At 42.4% G+C, this 23203-nt stretch overlaps 1 protein-coding gene across 4 annotated transcripts in view; it reads right to left on the bottom strand.

Moving 5' to 3' along the window:
* Positions 1 to 2934: 2934 nt before the first annotated feature.
* Positions 2935 to 23203, bottom strand: part of EPRS1 (glutamyl-prolyl-tRNA synthetase 1) — a 142142-nt gene continuing 121873 nt past the window's right edge. For all 4 annotated transcript variants that reach the window (XM_082249459.1, XM_082249461.1, XM_082249462.1 and 1 more), the window contains 5 exons: positions 18547 to 18720; positions 14671 to 14831; positions 8504 to 8582; positions 4492 to 4556; positions 2935 to 3241 (listed from right to left, as the gene is read on the bottom strand). In XM_082249459.1, the coding sequence (XP_082105585.1) occupies positions 3091 to 3241; positions 4492 to 4556; positions 8504 to 8582; positions 14671 to 14831; positions 18547 to 18720 (630 nt within the window). In that variant the 3' untranslated portion in view covers positions 2935 to 3090. The remainder of the gene's footprint in view (positions 3242 to 4491; positions 4557 to 8503; positions 8583 to 14670; positions 14832 to 18546; positions 18721 to 23203) is intronic.

Genomic DNA, 23203 nt, shown 5'->3' with positions numbered 1-23203 from the left:
CTCCTTCACTCCCAAACCATGCGGTCAGGCAATGGGCCTCCATACTGCAGATAGAACTGTATGTACACACAGGGGGGTATAGAAAGTAGAGACAAAGGGGTAGGTACACACAGAGGGGTATAGAGACACAGAGGTATGAACACACAGGGGGTATACACATCGGTATGTAAATGCAGGGGGGTATAGAGGGAGACACAGGGGTATGTACACACACACAGGGGGTAAACAGACAAAGAGGTATGTACACACACAGGGGGTAAACAGACAAAGAGGTATGTACACACAGGGGTCCCAGGTTGCTTTGGGAAACTGACTGCTGGGGCGGGAGCCAGATTACTGTCCCGGCACCTAAACCAGGCCATGCTTTAGGACTGGCTGCACTGTACCTTGCACTAGTTCTTGGTTACCCATACTAACTGCATGACTTCTCCTGCTGCTCTTGTCGAGTACACCTTTTTTAAGTTGCTTTGCTTAATGCCTCACATGAGCTTTACTGGCCCTAGTTCTTTCATATGCCAGGAACCTCCGTGCATGCACCCTCTAAATGGCTTTAGAAATTGATGCAACTTTACTTGAACATTCTATGGCACAGTCCAACATGAACAATTTAATGCAAAATTCCCTAACTAACTCAACTAGGTTGCCCGGGTGTACCTCAACAATGTAATAGTCCAATAGTGGCATCCTCCAAGGCTTGGTAGTTCTCTGGCCTCTCAGTGTCCTCTAAGGGACTGCTGGGTACAACAGTACACCTCTGAACAGTATCTGGGAGGCTGTGGTTGCTGCTGCACAATAAGTTGATCGTCAACAGATCAAGAAACGGACACACTCCATGACTGGAAGGCTTATGACTTATTGAAAAGAAGGGTGGCTATATTGGTCACTGATTTTTTTTCTTTTAAATGTTTATTTGTACATTTTGAGTTGTGTGCATTATTCTCACAGTTGGAAAAAACAAGTTAGATGGGAAAATTTAGAGTTTACATTTAGTTGCATAAAAATTCTGTACACAAATATTCTCCTAAGAAAACCAAAACCTTGCTTTTATTTTATTAAATATTCAGGTTTGAGGTTTGTTAACATTTTGGATTGCCCGAGAGCACTGTACTTGTTCAATAATGAAATGAATCCTCAAAAATATAACTTGCCTAATAATTGTGCACACAGTGTCTATATTCCCCCTTTGCCACCAAAACAGCCGGGACCCATCACAGCATGGACTCCACTAGACCTCTGAAGGCATGCTGTGGTATCTGGCACAGGGCCATCAGTAGCAGATCTTTTCAGTCCTATAAGTTGCGAGGTGGAGCCTCCATGGATTGGACCTGTTTTTCTAGCACATCCCACAGATGCTGATGATTGGACTGAGATCTGGAGAATTTGGAGTCAAAGTCAACACCTCAAACTCGTTTTTTTCCTTAAACCATTCCACTTCATCAGAGCAGACTGTTCTGATGCTAACATGCCCATTATAGGTACTTTTGGCTGCGGACACGGGTCAGCATAGGGACCCTGTCTTGTCTGAGGCTACACAGCCACATACGCAAAAAGACTGCGATGCACTGTGTGTTCGGACATCTTTCCTTTAGAACCATTGTTTACTTTTTCAGCAATTTGACCTACTGTTGCTCTTCTATTGGATCAGACCACACAAGCCAGCCTTCAAAGTCATCAATAAACCGTGGCTGCCCATGACCTGGTCACTGGTTTTCTGTAATTTTATTTATTTTTTTTGTTTGGTGTGAGGTACTACCATAAAACCCATGCTATACCACTGGGGCGCCATGGTAGTATTTTGTACATTTTAGAAGTGTAATACTGCTCTTAATTGTCCTTGAAAATGATATTCAGAAATGGTTATGAACATGCTCTGTTTTATGTTCTTTGATATAGTGGTATACATCAGGCTGGTTTGGTGCTGCAATAGTGGTTTGGTACAGTGATAGTGGTTTCCCTCTACACTTCCACGAATTCTTAGAAAGCTGTGGCTTGACCACTTACCCACTTTTCTTCCAAGGGGAGTGTTGGTATTTGTGTATGTGTTGTGTTCTTAGCCCTCAACAAGTCAGAAGTACAGTATGTACCCCATACATTTTTTTGACAAAGGATCGGCTTCTAAAATAGGAACTGTCCTGCCTTAAAGCTTGGTAAAATGAGCAAAATGAACATTTACAATATTGCGCTGCGCTAACATGCATTGTGTGTAACAGGTGATAGCAGCTTCAGCCAAACTCCATCCAGGCCACGCCCCTGGACATGTTTTTACCCCACCCACAGGGCATAGTCATGGAGGACCCATGCAGCTTCAGACCCCCCCCCCCCCCCCCCCAGATCAGCCCAAACACAGCCCCATTGCATATACCTTCAGACCTCAGATAAGCCCCAAACCCTACACTTTAAGGAATAAATGAGTTTTACATACCTGCTGCATGGTTTTATCTAGAGGATGAAGTGTGCCATAGGGCTCCTCCCGCATACCACGGCCCTCAGCTGTCACCAGGATTATGCTGTCAGTGATGTCAGGTAGGGGGGGGGGGGGTGAGCAGGCAGGCTTTGTAGTTGACAGGTTGGCGAGCTGGCATTTGCAGCCTATGACACTGGGCCTTTGGGTGCCAGTTAAAAAAGTACAGCATGCCTACCTAACCAGGCTAGCAAGCCACTGGTTGCCAATACCGGTGTTACATTTTTAATGCATATCCTGATAGTTTATGTAACAGACAAAATGTAAAACATTTGAATCTGTCCAGTAAGCAGAAGTCTCTTTCATGGCTGCAGAAGTGCAGTATGGAAGAAAAAAGGAAATGTGACAACAAATTCTGTTAGTTTTTTATAAATTATGTCCTTTGCTGCTGCAGTAGATGAAAAAAGTGTTTATAGACCTAACGAGCCAGCTTGTTCAGCACAAAAAAACAGTAATCAGTAATGACAGACTCATAATTTCCTTATAGCTTTTATTATCTGGGATGTACTCAGAAAAAAAGCATGTGCAGAAATGGGAAGCATTTCAGCACACACGATGGGTCCTAAAATCTGTTTTAAGGTTAGGTAATAAAAATAAACAGCTCAGTACGGGGTCCGGATGACTCTCCACTAATAACTGCGTCCAAATAGCGTATAGTGCTTGGCAGGGTTCTTGCCACATACGCACTTGGTTCCAGGTTGAAGCTCTCTCAGTGGCTTAAAGGGGATGCACAAACTCTTGGCGCCCATAGAAGGAGCTCCGGGTTCTAGATCCTGATCCCTGTATCATAACAGAAAAGGAGGAGTTTAAAATGATAAGCCAAGACAGAAAGTTTAGTTCATTACAGTACTTGCCATGCAAGACAGTACACTCCATTAAAACAGTTCAAGTGGAAGATTTCTTAGTTATGTGTAATGGTTTGTGTTCCATTACCTGCATATGGCTGATTCTGATAAAGCTTCCCAGAAGAGCCTCTTTTATAGCTACCAGATACTGCCCCGAGAAGCTGGCTAATTTCTGCCAATGTGAGAGTTAAAGGTTAAGTTCACACCTTTTGGAACAGGTTACATGTTCTAACTGTATTTAAAGTGGAACATGTAACATGTTCCACCTCCTGTCCCCAGTTCCTCTTTCAGTGTGACAGTGGGAAGGGAATCTTTCCCTGCACACACTGTCAGTTTCCTGTGAATGAATGAACTACAAGTACCATTAGTCACTGCGGCTGATGGCTTGTTGTTCTGAATGAACTATGAGGGCACTGATGAGTGCTCTCGTAGTTCATTCACAAGCCCTGCAGCTTTCAATGGACAGCCCATATGAAGGTACAGACAGAAAGCTGCAGTGTTTGTCTGCAGAAGGCTGACATTGCACCCTTTATTCACTAATCACAGGTGCAATGCTTACCAGGCTGCCACAAGAAAAAGCAACGTGCATTTATTATTTTTATTCAGGAAATCTGAACTTATTATTTTAACATCCACCATTGCTGCTGAGAAAAATTGTCCTGCTTGCCCCCTTCTGCGCTCTCTGCCATTCATAGTATTCATGGTACTCTCCCACAGCGATCTTTAAATGGGCGCTGGAGATCCTGTTATTCAATTGCTCTTCCATTCACAGAATGCAGTGCATTGTTTGAGAGTAGTAAAATGAGCAATATAAAAAGCAGAGAGGGTAGAATGGGGAAGGCGAGCTAGTGGCCCAACTTCTCAGTGGCAGTGGCTCTTAGTATGCAATGAGAACACAAATCAGAAAAAAGTGTATGCACACATGCTACAATTGTATCAAAAAGCAATAGTACAGCAAGGGAGATTCCCCTCATCCATGTAGTTTATGTGGATGTGGGGATCTGTACTTTTTTTCCCATTCAACCCCCTGGTTGATTGGGAAAAAAAAAAAAAAACCCTGTCTGTCTATACCCGCTTTACTACACTACACATACTGTAGTTGTGGAAAAAGATTTAAAAAAAGTAAAAAATTAGAACAAGAAATCTTACAATGGCACAGTATCGTATGATGTTAGATCAGATTACCTGGCAGTGGTCTTCTTTATCCAGTCCTCACAGTCAATCTCCCCACAGAATGGTATCTGTACAATCTGCAGATGAACAGAAAACCCATTAGGTCTCAAATGACAGAAAAGAACCCCCCAAAAAATGTTTTATAAACCTAATTAATGGCTTTCAACAGACATAAGATGTTTATTAATGACTGGGCACTGATCCTTATGTCTATGGGCACAAGCAGAAGACAACTTAGTCTGACCTTTAGGAAAACAACAGAAAGTGTATTGGGTGTATTGCTATTACACCTGGCTGTCATTCTGATGCTCGGACTTCAGTGCGGTCAGAGTTGTTGACCAGTAAAAAGTCAGAGATAAGTATTTCTGATACTTTTCTGACACTCCTTTACAGCAAACTTGTTGCGGGACTGTGAATGAAATATACTGATCTCAAACACAGCCTGGTATCCAAGGTTTCTATAAGGCCATCTGTGATGATAGCCTCCTACTTTTTATGAAAACAATTCAATATCAGGTCCTTTTCATAATTTTGCATTCCCACACGTGTCATCGTGCATTGCATTAAAGTATTAAAGTATACTATACTAAAGGCAATTTTTTTTTTAGTTTTGGATTGAGGAGAGGAATTCAAAAATCTGTCAGGAAAGTATTCTCCCACTTTGGAAGGATTTCTGCTCACTTCCTGTTTGGCCTATTGGACAGGAAGTGAAGTGAAACCTCCCCAATGGGACAAAAAAAAAGAAAACCAACTGAGTATTTCTACGCTTTCTAAAAAGAAAAACCTTTAATTTTAATGTCTGTTAAACCAATAATTTTGAATGAGCTTAGAATGCACAGCAACTGACAAAAAAAGGGGCCTGCATTTTTGTTATACATCGCTAAACACAATATGTATGGTGTGCTGTAGCATAGGTGCCTTCTTAGCAGTTTGGTAAAAATGCATATTTTAACATGTTATCACAATGCGTAAATGTGCAGTGGGCTTAAAGGTAAGCCAAATTTTTTTTTGACCAATTTAATGAACTTTTTCTATTATACTATGCAGCTTTATAAATCTTTTTAGTTTTATTATAAGTATATCATGTTAGCAAAAAAGGATTTCTTACAGGGTACTTGATGGTATTTCCCAGCGCACGCTGTGCAACTAATAAAGACCGGCATTCCCCTGACACTTGGTGACTGCTTTTGCACACTGCAAATCCAGATTTTGATCTAATAGGAAAGAGGGAGGGGTGCCCCTCCTCTGAGGAATTTAGCTGCGGGTGTATTGTGGTCTCCTGCTATTGAGATCTCTTCCCCATACAAGTTATGTTGGGTTCACATTACAGCAGTAAAGCTGGCTATAGACGGATTGATATTCAGCTAGTTCATCAGGGACCGGCTGAAGCTTGACCTGTGTGTGGCCCTCCCTGTTTGTCAGATGTTGATCACTAAGCAGGGTATACAGGTACTGAAAATTGGCTGGATCAGCAGGTACTGGCTGTATTTTGGTACATGTGTACTGCTGTCTGTTCAACAGAAACTGGTCTAACGATGGGCTTCCTGTCAAAAGGTCACTGCTGGGGGGCAGTCCCGCTGTCAGAGTACAATAGAGTGGCGGGAGGAGATCCCTGCATCCACATTGCTTGTGTGGATGTGTCAGTTTTTTTTTTTTTTTAACCGTTGGTTGAATCAAAAAAAAAAAAAAAAACTTAGTGTGCATGGCTTGCTTAAGATTGACTGTTGAACAGACATGCTGAATAATGTTTGTCGATTAGTAGCTGCAGCCACTTCTCAAGTGAATGTCGACAGTAGCAGGAGCCGCTGTTAGAATACAATGTCCCAGAGGGGAGGATTCCTCTAGCCACATTAGTGCCTTACCAAGGAGTTTTACTAGCAGGATTAACGGGCATCATTTTAATAAAAGCTGCCGATTTAAATATATTAAATGACATTTTCATGTCAAAAGGAGAATTTTGCAACTCATTTTAGATTTGCTTTTATATGTAGCCAACTGAAATGAACTATATAAAAAAAACAAAACCGATATACACGTCCTGCAAAAACTGCGGTACATTTATTTTCTCTGCTTTATTTATTTCGCCAATAACGACATGCTCTGCTCTGATCTGATCTATTGAAAAGTTTGCGTGTCCCTCAGCAATTGCCCTTAAAACCCCTTTAAAGGAAGTTTATGAAAATTGTGAAACTTTTGGACAGTGGCCATGTAACCCAAGAGAATAATATAGAAACTGCTAACAAACAAGATAGTAGAGGATCCTTCAGAGCCCTATAGACTGAAAACGGAGTTCTGCTGTCGGATACAGCAGCAGCTTATAGCTGTGCAATTACCTGCCATGAAGGACAAATTGCCCTTGCTCAGTAAAAACTATGGCTTCCTGTTGATGTATACGTAGATTATCATAAGCCTAATCAACCTTGAAAGAGTACACGCCTTTTACATTATCAGAGACGAATCTCGCAGTGATATTTTATTGCTGCTTATCTAGACAGAAATCTGGAATTTGAAGCCATTTTAGGAAGAGGTTATTTTGTATAAATGGCGCAAGTGATTGTAAATGCTTTTTTTTTTAAACAAACCGGTTTATACTTCCCTGCGTTGTGCAATGGAATTGTACCGAGTGGCCCCGAACCTCCCCTTCTAAGGTCCCTCGTACCTTCTAAGGTGGCTCATCCAACAAGTGCCCCCATAGAAAGCCGCTTTCTACAGGGGCACTAGTGCAGGCTCGCTCCCGTGCCTCGCTGTCTGCATCTATAGACACAGACAGCAGGACTTAGCCTAGCTCCCCGCTCTCTCGTCACTAGCTTTGACTGACAGCAGCGGGAGCTCAGCAAAGCCTGCGAGACCCGAAATTGAGGGGAGAGAAGAGCTGAAGACGTACACAGCACTGGATCAAATGAGGGCTCAGGCAAGAAAAAGAAGAGGGGTACTGATGCCTAAACCTTTTTTTAACCTAATGCAAGGAATTCATTAAGATAAAAAAAATTTGTAGGCTTTAGAACCACTTTAAAAGATAGTTAGCATAAAGTAGTGAAAAGATCCACAATGCTTCATATGTAGGGAATATTGCTTGCTTCTTCCATAAAAGCAAACAACTCAGGTAGAAAAAACAAAGCAACGCTAGGTAAGTTGCCTAGGTGTTCCTAAAGTGCCATTCCCCATTTTTTGCAATTCACACAGGCATCCATATGTGTGCTCTGCAAGCACCTGTGATTTCTGCTGAGCAATTCATGATGCCTAGGACTGAAAACCTGTAAAATGCAAGATAGTGTCAAAGTGGCCTTTTCACCATTGTGCACTTACAGGCTGCCATGATGTTGGCAACTGATGGGAAGAGGGTGCGATACATTGCAGAAACCATGTCCCCTGGTTCAAGTCCTCAGCCACTACAGCACAGCCAAGATGAAATAGAGGACCCTTTGGGGGATCTATAGCATCCCTTTTAAGTACACGTAAATCCAAACTGTTAAAATCTCATTGTATCCGTTTAATTTTAATAGGATTGTAATTCTATTTAAATCTGAAGTTTTTATTAGCATATATTTCCTGGTGATCCTTATTTAGGCACTTCGTATTCTATGATGACAACTCCCTGTTCCTGTATCTCAACTGTTCTTCCGATTGTCACACAGGCTTCCGATGCAAACTACAAGTGGCCTATTTGATACACCGCATAGGTATGATAAATTGATATCACCATCAGGAAAAATGCCATTTTCCTTTGCTGTTTGAAAGGGTGACAACATGGTGGTCTGAAAAAACCTGAACATGTGCTAGGAAAAGGAGGAGTGTATAGTATATGATCAGTTCACAAGGCTTTAACACCAAGTTAAGGAGCTTTATTTTTAGCCACATGACTGTAAATGACTAAAAATCTTTTGACACAAACCTGAAAATATATATATATTTTTTTAATAAGGATCTTTTTTCTGGTGTTAGCTTTAGGAATTGTGTTTAATATTCGGTCAAGTTTCCCTACCCTAAAAACCAAATTAAAAAAAAAAAAAAAACTAAAACATACTTTTCCTGTATCCAACTGCTTCTGGAATTCATCCATAGAATCTGTTACCACCATGTGGGTCGTCAGATCGCTCAGTGCCCTAAAAATAAAAGACAAGAAGAGTGCAACCAAATAAAAAAAAAGTTTTTGTCAAGGTTTATAAAAAACATACAATCACAATCAATAAAACCAAACACAAAACCAACCCATTTGATGCATAGGAGAGTAGCAACTAACTTCACATGAGAAATTAGAGTGGTATTAAATCCAAAAATACCCCAAAATGTAGCAGCTTACCAGCTCTCAAATGTGGTGGCAGCATTTTTAGAGGTTTTTCCAGCTTCCTTTAAAAGGCCAAGTTTTCCAGCAAAAGTGGCATTTGGAGGGTTGAGACAAACCATTTACACTAACACCAGTCAGCTTTTATTCATTTATGTAAAACCTTTACATTAAAAGGAAAAAAAAAGAATTTGGACTTGCCTGTAAATTGCATTTCCTGAGGTACAGGACATGACAAAGGCTTTGTAATCCTAGACCATGGGTTGTATGCCATTACCCTCCGGTGGTTGGACACCGACAAAAGCTGCACTGCACTCCAAAATATGCAAATTACAGGCAAGTCAAAATTGGGGATGGAAACAATATAGCAAACAGGCCCACAAAAAAAAACAAGGGTCAACTGATTTGAAACTCTCAGATAACAGCTTCAAGCCCCTTGCAACCAAAGCTTGCATCAGCAGAGGTCTGGAAATCCACCTGGTAAAACTTTGAAAAGGTATGAATGGAAGACCAGGTGGTGGCTTTGCAGACATGCGAAATGGATGCCTGTTACTGAAAGGCCCAAAAAACGCTAACAGATCTGTTGGAATGGGCCATGAGAGTAAAGAGGGGAACTCATTCCTTGAAGGCATAAGCCCAAAATAAAGAGCCAGAGCCATCGGAAGAGGAATTGCACATCTGGACAACCAGAGGCACATTGTCCTTCAGACCCATCTGGACAACCAGAGGCACATTGTCCTTCAGAGCCCTTGCCTTTAAGAGGAATTCATCCAAATAGTCCACTATAGGATACCTCAAGAGTGCAAGAGGGTCAAAACTGAGGCCAGCACATTGGTGACCACCTAGTGTATAGTGGAGAGGCTGAAGAGCCACAAACTTTTAATGCAGAGGCCCCACCGCAAAGCACAGAAAGAGCGGATGTGCTGGAAAGATGTGTACATGTAAATAAGCTCAAATATGTCGACGAAGGCAAGAAAGTCCCCACAGTAAGGGGAAGTGATTAGAAATCTCAGTAATACCATTCCAAATTTTAGTACCCTTAAGCATATAGAACCTTGAGGCCCAGGATGTGGTGAATGCCTAATCTGGCTTGGGAACAGCAAACCGTTTTGGAGTAGAAATTCCTCTATGGCTTGGGTATCTCTGGAGGCTCATGTTTGTTCCCAGCTTCCCACAAATATGAGCCTCTGGATCCCTTCGAAATGCGTGAAGCTATAGTGTCCCACGCTTTCCCACTCTGTCTGTCTGTGGGACTCCTCCTGTAAAAGATGGCATTTCCACTCTCCCAATATGCCTGAAGTCCCTCTCATTAATAACCCACTGTTCCCGCCAGGTTTAAGACCCTCCTATAGCGCTGGTGGCTGAACAAAGGCCTTTATCGCATAGAACATTTCCTTGATCCAAAAGGGGTTCCTTATACTTTGTGCAAGATCTAGATCTGCCCCTATCTGAGTGTTTATACTTACAACAAATTGAACATTATTTAAATTCTCTGCACCGAATCAGCCCCAACTTAACAGTACGAACAATGTTTGAAAATAGGTGCATGCAGGGGGCTCTGCAGCAAGGATGCATCTTGATGTTGTACAAATCATTTGTTATCCCATCGTCGAAACTCTCATACCAAATCGCATGGGAAAAGGACCTGGACATGACCCCTGAGGTGGAGAGCTGGTGGGCCTGGAACATTTGCATCGATAAAGGCATCATGAATGTAGCCTTGCTGGAGGCAGGGTACAAGGTATAGTATCTAACAAAAGTGAGTGCACCCCTCACATTTTTGTAAATTTTTTATTATATCTTTTCATGTGACAACACTGAAGAAATTACACTTTGCTACAATGTAAAGTAGTGAGTATACAGCTTGTATAACAGTGTATATTTGCTGTCCCCTCAAAATAACTCAACACACAGCAATTAATGTCTAAATCGCTGGCAACAAAAGGGCCCAATTAACCATTTTTCCTCCCCGGTGTCATGTGACTCGTTAGTGTTACAAGGTCTCAGGTGTGAATGGGAAGCAGATGTGTTAAATTTGGTGTTATCGCTCTCACTCTCTCATACTGGTCACTGGAAGTTCAACATGGCACCTAATGGGAAAGAACTCTCTGAGGATCTGAAAAAAGAATGGTTTCTCTACATAAAGATGGCCTAGGCTATAAGAAGATTGCCAAGACCCTGAAACTGAGCTGCAGCACGGTGGCCAAGACCAAACAGCGGTTTAACAGGACAGGTTCCACTTAGAACAGGCCTCGCCATGGTCGACCAAAGAAGTTGAGTGCATGTATTCAGCATCATATCCAGAGGCTGTCTTTGGGAAATAGACATATGAGTGCTGCTAGCATTGCAGCAGAGGCTGAAGAGTGGGGGGGTCAGCCTGTCACACCATAAGCCGCACACTGCATAAAATTGGTCTGCATGGCTGTTGTGCCAGAAGGAAGCCTCTTCTAAAGCTGATGCACATGAAAGCCTGCAAAAAGTTTGTTGAAGAGAAGCAGACTAAGGACATGGATTACTGGAACCATGTCCTGTAGTCTGATGAGACCAAGATAAACCTTTTTGGTTTAGATGGTGTCAAGCGTGTGTGGCGGCAACCATGTGAGGAGTACAAAGACAAGTGTGTCTTGCCTACAGTCAAGCATGGTGTTGGGAGTGTCATGGTCTGGGGCTGCATGAGTGCTGCCGACACTGGGGAGCTACAGTCCATTGAGAGAACCATGAATACAAACATACTGAAGCAGAGCACGATCCCCTCCCTCCAGAGACTGGGCCGAAAGTCAGTATTCTAACATGATAACGACCCCAAACACACCTCCAAGACGACCACTGCTTTGCTAAAGAAGCTGAGGGTAAAGGAGATGGACTGGCCAAGCATGTCTCCAGACCTAAACCCTATTGAGCATCTGTGGGGCATCCTCAAATGGAAGGTGGGGTGCGCAAGGTTTCGAACATCCACCAGCTCTGTGATTTTGTCATGGAGGAGTGGAACAGGACTCCAGTGGCAACCTGTGAAGCTCTGGTGAACTCCATGCCCAAGAGGGTAAGGCAGTGCTGGAAATAATTTGTGGCCACACAAAATATTGACACTTTAGACCCAATTTGGATATTTGCACTTAGGGGTGTACTCACTTTTGTTGCCAGCGGTTTAGACATTAATGGCTGTGTGTTAAGTTATGTTGAGGGGACAGCAAATTTACACTGTTATACAAGCTGTACACTCACTACTTTACATGGTAGCAAAGTGCAATTTCTTCAGTGTTGTCACATGAAAAGATATAATAAAATATTTACAAAAATGTGAGGGGTGTACTCAATTTTGTGAGATATTGTATATGCTAGGTCGTAATTGGTGCCAGAACACCTTGCTAAAATATACCTGGTTGCTTCATCACCCTGCTTCTGAAGTTGTGGCCAGGTGGGGATGGCCCTCCACACTTGGTGGACCTGTCCCAAAGTCAGACGCTTTTGGATAGGGGTCCATTCTTTAATACACTCCATGACCATAGTAGACATTACTAAAGATGCTCGGAAAGAGTTAATAAACGAGCTGGTGGAAAACATCCCGAGACAAACCCAAACTCTGATATATTTTATGTTGTTGGCAGTCAAAATCGAAATAGTTACTGCTTGGAAAAGTCCAGTGATAGACTTGGCCTTGATAAAGCATAAGTTGACAAGCCGAAGTCCCTCCCCTTATGGGAAGTCACGCGTGCGGAAGGGAGGAGCTGTGAAGTCACCCGACGTCTCACTGAGCCGCTCGAGGAAGTGTATGACTGTTACATTCAGCAAGAGAGGATGTGATGTGCCTGCTGTATGCTGTTATTAAGTAAGAGGCTTTCTTATGTTTTAATTAATAAATGTGTTAGACATACTTCACTATGTGTGATCCCTTGCCTTTCTTTGAGTCACACCACTAAGAGAGCAAGCTTTTGGATTGTCTGATCGGTATCCCCTGGAGGTATTTGGAGCAGCTGGGATCATCCCATCCATCCATTCTGCCAAAGGTGTTATCGTCAGTGTTCAGTTGCAAGTGGAATCTGTCCTCGTGTTTTTGACCCTTTGTGGTCAGTGCTTTGAGGTGAGAGGCCATTCTATCTGGTGGTGGATTTGTAGTTTCAAGACCACAGCATTGGCTCTGAGTGCATCTTTATCCACACGGGGCCCTTCCTCCTTTGCATGTACTGTATTTCCTTTTCAATTTATTCATTTTAGTTTTAGCGCTGCACTAATTTCCTATTATTGACCTGGATTATGCCTAATGAAAGGATTGTGGGTGTCCTACTGGATATAAAAAAAATCATTATTTGAAAAGCTATGGAATCCCTTGCTTTCTTACTTTCAGGTGCCCAATACCTAGAGGTGATCTCTTGGTGAGATGGGGATGGATTCCTGGAAGGGCACACCCCTGGTTTCTCATGCCCCTTCTCCTCATTTCCTCCTTTTCTCTCCCCCCCTTTTGACATTCTCTTTTTCTCAAGTGCTTAGGAAATTTCTGTCGGGACATACACCAACTCTTGATTTTCTTGTTTGACTTTCATACAAAACAAAATGCAGTTTAGATAATGTTTTAGTCTAATGATTCTGCAGATATCAGCATCATCGAGGGGTCTGCACTGGAAATGGTGTCTAAAGATCGTTCACCAGTTTGTTGTTTATCTTTAGGTCAGGATTGTCCCCTAATGCACCTCCTATCTTATGTTTACCTTGCTGCTAAGTATCCATGCTGGACTATGGGACTATGACGTGAGACTGTATCATTGCTCATTTTAACCTAATGTTATTGTTGGTTTCCATTACCTCCTGACAGCTCGACATTGTACAAACGATTTGTTTCGTATTACTCTTTTCATTGAAAAATAATAAAAAACGATTGAAACAAACTCCTCTATGGCAAGGACTGGGGCAATGATACCTTGGTAAGAGTCTACAGATTGACCAATAAGGATCAGTAAGACACAGAAGGGACAGAAGGAGATTGGAGGTTGGTCAGAAAGTAAGGAGAGGGAAAGGGAAACAAAAAAGTCTGTAAACCTAGGACACCACCACTTGCACTCAGGCAATAGGGGTGCAAGCAGTCCAAGAATCTGTAAAGATAAACAGACCCCCTGCCCAGAAAAAGTGCTTAGTGCTTTATGACAAGCGGAGCGTGGTTGATGGATTTAGCAGACTTGGGCCTTCCACATGGCTAAATCAGCTATGGTGCAGCAGGTATCTTGCAGAAAACATCGCCCAGATCCTAGGTGTGTGTGAACAGCCATGGCTGGGAAGCCTGTACAAAGCAAAGAGTGACAGCGGCCACAGATGTGCGCCAGTGCTCAGAAGTAACTGCACAGGGATCAATTACCTGTGGTTAGGTAAAGGTGAGGGTTTCTGGACGCAAGTAGCTTGATAGAAATTCCACACTGAGACAGAAGCAGCAGCAGGGAGAAGCCTATTTAATGTCATCTTGGCAGGAAAGAGAGCATTGAGTGTTGGCATGTGCAATACTCTGCCCTGGTAATTCATTGAAAACTATAAGCAATCAGCCGCAAAGGATGATGGTATTTGTAGTTCATTGATTCTCAAGGATCTGTAAATCAATGATGTTACTGTGTGGGGGGAGCCCCGCACAGCTGCGCTCTTTTTAAATAGTGACAGCGAGTGCGGTGGGGGATCGGGAGGAGGGGGGGGAGATGCTGAACATGTTCAACCCTAAATATGGGTGTAACGTGTAACATGTTCAGAAAGGTGAACTTATCCTTTAAACTCTTCACTAAAGCACTTGAAAACATGTTTACGTGCACATTACCAGAATGCATAAGTGTAAGTGGGTCCTGTTATGTAAACCAATCAACCCCTTCCTCTGCGATCAGAAATGTCTGATCCAGTCAAAGCATCTTAGGTATAAACATGGAAAGCAGATATATTACCTGTTGTAAAGGTTGGCGTGAATCTCCTCCAGAATATCTTTTAATTTTGTCTCTGCTTGGTCCTCTGCAATGGTCAGTTTCTCTCCTGTGTCTCTTCGGACTGCTACAAACTGGTTACTTTTCATATCTCTAGGGCCCACTTCCAGCCTGATAGGAACACCCTAAAAATGAACATATTAAAAGTTTAACAACTTTGATCTCATTAAAGCCCAACTAAAGCCTATAAAAACTTTATTTTGCTTTGGGTAAAGTGGATAAAAGTTAGTGTCTTTGTCAGGTAATTGGCAGGGGAGGGCAAAGAAATGATGGATAGATTTACAAACTGGGACAAAGGAAAACCACTAACATTTTTTATATAGAATTAGGTAGGTAGGAAGATCGTACAAAGTCTTTCTTGCTGTAGGTGACCTTCATTCCCAATGACAGCTGCACCATTTTGTAGAAAACAGACATTTTTAACTGTTACCGGCGATAACCAAAAACAAACTAACAAAAATAAAAAATGATCTGGACCTAGGCTTTAAAAGTAAGATACTGTTCAAGGTATTTGTCAAAGAGCCTGCTTCTATAAGCTGCTGCATTAGAATAAAATGACACGGATATTAATCATTACATGTCAAACAATGCTTGCTTTATAAAACGGACTGCTGCTTTCCCCAAGAAACCTAGAGCTCTCTGCAACAGAAGACTGAATACTAACCTCTATAATGGGCAGCCGAATCTCCTCTATCTGAATATTCTCAATATTCAACTTCCAGCAAAGTCTTCAACATTTAACACTGCGGAGTGTTGAATGCCTACATCCACTGCTGTGCACTGTGATTCCTTCCTCAAGTCCCTACATCTTACTTTAAAGAGGTAAAAGCATCATATGTCCCCCCAATCCCGTAACTCTTACCTTGCAAGGGACCCAAATAACAAAGTCTTGGTAAACTCGAACATTACATGATTTTTGCTTTCATTCTTCTTCATGTTGCTATGAGTATTTATGTTTTTCTGCAAAGGGCTTCCAAACTCAACTAGGGTATGAAAGCTGATTCTCCTCTGCTTCAGAGGCATGATAAATTGGATCTCAGCAAAGGTAGTTATTTTAGCTCCTAATGCCCACAACTAAATCTAACAGTGCCCCCATTCTTTGTGGCAAAGTATTCCATAAAGCAGCTGCTAACACTAAACCTTTCCCAAATCATAATTTCTTCATATGTTTTAGTGGAATCCATCCCAAAATGCCCACACAAGGGCAAACACCATCTCCAATGTGTACTCTGCTAGCCCATTGCTTTTTTATTACTGGTTTCTCTGCTGACACGTCAGGTTTTTCTCTGTGATAATACTGGAGATATTGGAAAATACACAGGGGAGAACAATCTCTACCACTAACAGCTTTTCCTCGGAAAACAGCCAGGTACTTCCCAGTATAGAGAAGCCTGAAACTCACTTCAAGTGACAGCAACAGGACATTCATCAAGCACCAGTGTTGTCACATGGGGGAGATCCTGCGGCCCTGTATAAGCTATAAATTTTAGCAAACATAGGTCGACTTCTCCTTTTCCTGGCAGCAACAGAATGATGGAGGAGTGTAGGAAAGAGGAGTATACCTGGTTGATGGGGGGAGGGAGGGGAGGAATAACGTAACATGTTGCATTGCCCCGCATGAACAAAGTAGAGGTTCACTTTAAGCATTGCATCATAAATCATACAATACCTAAAGTTTTCACTAAACCCACAAAAAACTATCACTAAATTGTGTATTACATGCTGTTCATACTCAGTCACTATGGGATTCACTTTCTGTATTCTGCAAAAAACCTGGTTGATCCTGTTATTCTTTATCTCCACTTCCTGTCCATGTCCCCAATTCAGCTAGGGATTTTGCAAAGCAGTGTTGGCAGCTCTGTACATGCTCCGTTTTCAGTGTATTTCTATGCTGAGCATTTCCACCCTATCGCATCTGAGCAGCCCATATGACTACAGAGTCACACATGTGGGTGTATACACAGTAGGAAATTATTGCCCACTCCCTCCCTCCTCCCCCATGCCCACTAACCAGCTAAACACAACAATGGCGGGATATTACATGTAGATTAATGGAGGCTTCACCTTTTTTTATTCTAATACACAGGCTGGAGTGGAGTGACACAGCCTGTGGACTGGCAGAAATTCGCCCACACCATGTTATTTCTACAAAATACAGATTTAATTTAAAATCTATATTTGTATGCCAACTTAAAACAGTTTATTGATATTTATTTTAACCCTGCATTCCAAAGGTGTTTTTTTTTTAATTTTATTTTAAACATGTGACCAGCATCAGAGGACTAGGAGCTCCTCCTGCTTATGTTTCACCGCAGACAGGCTGGGAAAGATCTCGGTCATGTGAGAACTGTAAATCGATTAGGAAAAAGGTACTAAGAATTTTTTTTTTTAATAATTACAGTGCCATCATCCACATACAGAAATAAAAGGAAAAAGGTAAATTAAAGAGGAGTTCCAGACGTTTCTGTGTTTATTAAAAGTCAGCAGCTACAAAAAGTGTAGCTGCTGACTTTTAATAAACGCACACTCACCTGTCCCACGATCTAGCGATGCGGCTGCCCGAAGCCTCGCTCCTCTCTCTCGGCTCTCCCTGGAAATCTTCCGCTCGAGCCACCTAGGCCATCTGAGCAAAAGTGGGAGCAGGTACCTGTCAAATCTGGGTACCCCCCCCCCCCCAAAAAAAAAATGACATGCCAAAACGTGGCATGTCAGGGGGGTCAGGAGTCCTTAAAGCGGAAGTTCCACTTTTGGGTGGAACTCCGCTTTAAACAGTGTGTGTTTAGTATCACTAACTAATCTGAGAGCCCTGCCCCCATAAATAAATTCTTTGGTCCAGATTCCTCACTTTCCAGCCAGAGGTTGTGGTGGGGAAGCGAGATGTTTTCCTTTCCGTTAACCTATGACATATTTAAGTCCAATGCTGCTGTGGAAATATCTGACTGATGGTGTCACTCAGCCTCGGCTCCCTGGCCAGCTGCAGTCTCTGCTCCGTGTTCCCCGACACCAGAACCTCCAGTAGTAGCTGCAGATTCCATTGGCCCCAGAAACTTTTGTAGCTGCAGACATCAGCAAATCTCTTCACAGCACAGGGTGACATCATTAGTAAGTGCCCCAATCCTGCTGTGCCAGACCTCTCTGGACTCCAGGTCTGTGGAACAAACACCTAGCCCCCATGCTGCCCTTTTCCATTTTGCCTCGATTTACTCACTCAAAGTATGTCCAGCAGCAACAGAGGAAGCTTGTATAGAGAAAATCAAAATGTTGCACATGTGGTATGCCAACATTACCTGTCGCCTATAGCACTGGCCCAAGGGTGCCAATATTGAAAACATATATATTGCTGTGGTGGGATACTCAGGGAGGGGTGAGCCTATAACAAAGAGGTTATGTACTGGCACCCCAAGATGCCTGTAATTCTGTGTTGGTTAATGCGGTTTTATTAATATTTTTGCAACAAACTGTTTACTTTGAAACATCCGATATCTATGAAAAACATTGTTTTCCACTCTAAATTTAGTGCAAACAATTTGTTTAATAAAAAGAATTGCTAAGATACTTTATCTGCAAAGGAAAACCAATGTTTAACCAGTCTGAACTAAGCATATTAATCAGTCACACATAAAGTACAAGGAGTTATCACTTTTATGTTATGTTTTAAAATATATTATTTTTACAGTACATTATGGCTGGATGAGGAAGCCATAAAAAAACAATAAAAAGATCTGTCTTATGACCCCTTACAGACGTTCAAAAATATATTTTTCTTGCTGTGAATATCCTCAGACACCGAAGAAGATAAATGGATGGCAAGAATATGTAGAGTCACGCTATAGTCCTTACCTTAAGCTCCCAGTGGTTGAACTTCCAACCAGGTGAGTAGTTGTCACGCAAATCTGTTCGCGCTCGGATGTTCACATTCAGAAGGCGTTTTAAATACTGATTGCATTTCTGCAGAAGGGCTTCTCTATCTGCTTCAGCTAATGTGTTTGTGATCCCGCATGGAATTACAATAATCTGGGAGGAAAAAATAAAAATAAAAAATCAAACCAACATGATGATGGACAAACCAAAAATTTACAAACAAATGCAGTCATCATAAAAAATGTATACAGTGCCTTGAAAAAGTATTCACACCCCTTGCAATTTTCCACATTTTCACATGATACAACCAAAAACGCAAATGTATTTTATTCGGATTTTATGTGATAGACCAACACAAAGTGGCACATGATTGTTGAGTGGAAGGAAAATGATAAATGGTTTTCAAAATTTTTGACAAATATCTGAAAAGTGTGGTGTGCATTTGTATTCAGCCCCCTTTACTCTGATACCCCTAACTAAAATCTAGTGGAACCAATTGACTTCAGAAGTCACCTAACTGGAAAATAGAGTTCACCTGTTTGCAATTTAATCTGAGTATAAATATAGCTGTTCTGTAAAGCCCCCAGATGTTTGTTAGACAACCTTAGTGAACAAACAGCATCATGAAGGCCAAGGAACACACCAGACAGGTCAGGGATAAAGTTGTGGTGAAGTTTAAAGCAGGGTTAGGTTAGAAGGAAACATCCCAAGCTTTGAACATATCACAGAGCACTGTTCAATCCATCATGTGAAAATGGAAAGAGTGTGGCATAGCCACAAACCTACCAAAACATGGCCGTCAACCTAAACTGACAGGCCTGGGCAAGGAGAGCATTCATCAGAGAAGCAGCAAAGTACCCCATGGTAACTCTGGAGGAGCTGCAGAGATCCACAGCTCAGGTTGGAAAATCTGTCCACAGGACAACTATTGGTCGTGCACTCCACAAATCTGCCCTTTGTTGAAAGAAAGCCATAAGAAGTCCCATTTGCAGTTTGCGAGAAGCCATGTGGGGGACACAAAAAACATGTGGAAAGTGGTGCTCTGGTCAGATGAGACCAAATTGAACTTTTTGGCCTAAAAGCAAAACACTTTGTGCTGTGGAAAACTTGCACTCACATCACCCTGAACACACCATACCAACCATAAAACATGGTGGTGGCAGCATCATGTTGTGGGGATGCTGTTCTTCAGGAGGGACAGGGAAGCTGGTCAGAGTTGATGGGAAGATGGATGGAGCCAAATACAGAGCGATCTTAGAAGAAAACCTGTTAAGAGTCTGCAAAAGACTTGAGACTGGGGTGGAGGTTCACCTTCCAGCAAGACATGTCATCTGCTGATGTTGGTCCACTGTGTTTTATCAAGTCCAAAGTCATGCATCCCTCTGCTGACCAGCTTTATGGAGATGCTGCTTTCATTTTCCAATAGGACTTGGCACCTGCCCACACTGCCAAAAGTACCAATACCTGGTTTCAGGATCATGGTATCACTGTGCTTGATTGGTCAGCAAACTCGCCTGACCTAAACCCCATAAAGAATCTGTGGGGTTTTGTCAAGAGAAAGATGACAGACACCAGACCCAACAATGCAGATGAGCTAAAGGCCACTATCAAAGAAACCTGGGCTTCCATAACACCTCAGCAGTGCCACAGGTTGATCGCCTCCATGCCATGACACACTGATGCCGTAATTCATGCAAAAGGAGCCCCAACCAAGTATTGAGTGCATACTATACTGAACATGGACTTACTTTTTAGTAAGCCAACATTTCTATATTAAAAATCTTTTTTTATTGGTCTTATGTAATATTCTAATTTTCTGGGACACAATTTTGGGTTTTCACTAGCTGTAAGCCATAATCATCCAAATTAAAAGAAATAAATGCTTGAAATTTATCACTATGTTTAACGCATCTATATAAAATATAGGAGTTTCACTTTTTGAATTGAATTACTGAAATTAACTTTTTGATATTCACATTTTATGATATTCACATTTTAGGAGATGCCCCTGTACACTTATTGTATTGGGATTTTTTTTTTTTTTTTTACCAAAGACATGTCGCAGAATACATTTTAGCCTAAATTTATGAAGAATTTTCATTGATTTTTTTTTATGGGATAGGTTTTATATCAGAAAGTAAAAATATTTAACATTTTTTTTTTTTTTAATGCTTTACGTTTATAAAATAAAAAACCCATTTGTGATCGAACACCACCAAACGAAAGCTCCATTTGTGTGAAAAAAGTAATAAATTACATTTGGGTACAGCAAGTGCATGACCGTACAATTAACAAGTAAAGTAGCACAGTGCTAAATAGCAAAAAATGGCCTGGTCATAAAGGGGATACATTTTATCCGGAGCCGAGGTGGCTAAAGCAAAGCAATAGATCACCCGTATGCTTTGGCTTTAAAAATAGAATTTTTGGATTACTTGTAAAATCCTTTTCTTGGAGTACATCACAGCATGTACACGGTATCTTCACATTGATTACAGTAAGGGTTATATGTTGCCCCTCTCAGGTGATTGGCAAAAAAAAAAATACAGGAAAGACCCTCCCAGACATAAATCCTCCCAGCTAAGCATGGCTTCAGTTTTAGGAATCCACCATGAGATTCCTCAGTACAGGGCTTGACAAATTTGCTTGAAATCTAAGAGCCAGCTAAAAAAGTTAGGAGCCATTTTTTTTGTGCATGCCAAATGGTCGGCTTCTGTCGGACCGGCTGTCATACACACGGGCCCAATGGCGGCAAGTTTTTAATGAACCGGCTAATGTTGCCCGGCATTGGACCCTTGTGTACTTTGTTTACTTCTTCTGAGAGATATTAAAGGAACACACCTACCACCATGACCACTTCAGTGATTTGATTGGTGAAAAACACTGCACATGATGGGATATTTACAATTATGTGCTGGGGGCTAGTTGCACCCCTAGCACAGGTGACTTAATGCTGGTGGGTACTGCTGGCGGGGAGTGTGAGGAGCGGCGCTGGAGGAAGCATGCAGAGCCCATGCTTCCTGTATCTCTCCTCTCACAGGTGGAGTGCATTTCATATCACTCCGCCTGTGACAGGACGGAGCCTAAAATATACAGAAAGCATCGGCTCTGTTCTGTCACAGCTGACAGACCCCATTCTGTCGCCAGACATCCCAGGTCTCCTACGAAGTGCGGAAGTCTCCTGCAGGCGCTGCACTTGCTGGTGTCAGGGGGCCGCAGCTCTCACGTAGGAGACTCCCACACCTCGCAAGAGACTTGGGATGTCTGGCGGCAAGACACCTGCCGCAGTGTAACCCAGGCGCCAGGCTGCTAATTCTAGTCGCCAATGCGAACTGGCGCCTGGGGTTTGTCAAGCCCTGCCTCAGAAGTAGATTCTTCTGAAGAGGAATGCCCTGCATCCCCCTCTTCCAGAAAAAGAGGAAAAGGAGAATATTTCTGCTTGCAACCAAGAAGGTTTAATCCTGAAAGGATTTTGAAAAGCTGGTGATATATCCCAGTAACAGACACAAAGGAACTGGAGAAAGGTGCCCCAGGGGTAGTAGAAAGGCGAATGGAATCAGAGCAACAAAGAACTAACTGACCCCCAGGGGACACAGTGCAAGAGAAGCTGCGACCAAGTTCCTCTCAACCCTGATCCATCTCCTCTCTGGCATCGCTGAGCCATTGCCTGCTGACAACAGGGAAGAACTAAAGATAAATAGCAGTTCTAGTCAGCTGAGAGGAGCAGATGGTGATATCAGACACCCCCACTGGTACCCACAAGAAAAGAATGTCTTTTTTTTCCCCTGCAATTGCCCACCTTCCCTATGACAAGGGCAGGGAGGAACATCCTCGCCCCCTGAATTTGGCACCAACAGCATCCAGAACTAGAAAATACACCGCCACTATATGGCGCTTAGGGTCACAAAGGGAGGGGGAGCTGAGAAAAATTAGACCAGGAAGCCAGGTACAAACTTTGCCCATCACTGCAGGAAAGAGCCTTCAAGGACATGACTTTCCAGCTGGGGATCATCGCCCTGGAACTGTAGAGCAACCCGCCAGTCAACCAGGCAATATATCATTGCACAGAGCCCCATTACCCAGAATCCAAGGCTGAATGACAGCATTACAGGCAATCTCTGTGTGTCCGGTCTGGGTGCCGTTCCTCTTAGCCAATGTAGGCAACTGATTTACATAAGCCAACCTCCTAATCCAAGACATACTCTTGAGAAAAATTTGCTAATACCAGTAGCAAAAACTGAAGCTATGCCTGACTGGGAGGGGGGTTTCCAGTCTTTTTTTTTTTGCCTATGTTCAGTCACCTGAAGGTGGCAGCATAACCCTATCATAATATATATGAAGATACCCGTGTCCTAGGATGTATGATAAAGAAAGGCTTTCCTTGTATCACCTGGGCAGGATTACTCATAGGGATAAGCTCAGCTGTGTTTGGACAGGAGTCTGAACCTGCATGAGCTGTCCTGCCAGGACACTCTAAATAGCCAGTCATAAGCAGCAGAGGCATCCCCTGCCCTAAAGCCACATGTATACAAGGAACGTGTCAGAACATGGAGAAGAAAAGGAACAGGGCACGTAGGTCAGTATCAAATGAAAATCCCTTTTTTCTTAAATAAGCAGCACACTTACTTTGAAGTTAGCA

Source organism: Pelophylax lessonae (assembly GCF_965119305.1).
Source record: "Pelophylax lessonae genome assembly, chromosome: 3".
Taxonomy (NCBI): domain Eukaryota; kingdom Metazoa; phylum Chordata; class Amphibia; order Anura; family Ranidae; genus Pelophylax; species Pelophylax lessonae.
Note: the sequence above shows the minus strand (reverse complement) of the source record. Positions and strands in the feature narration are given on the sequence as shown.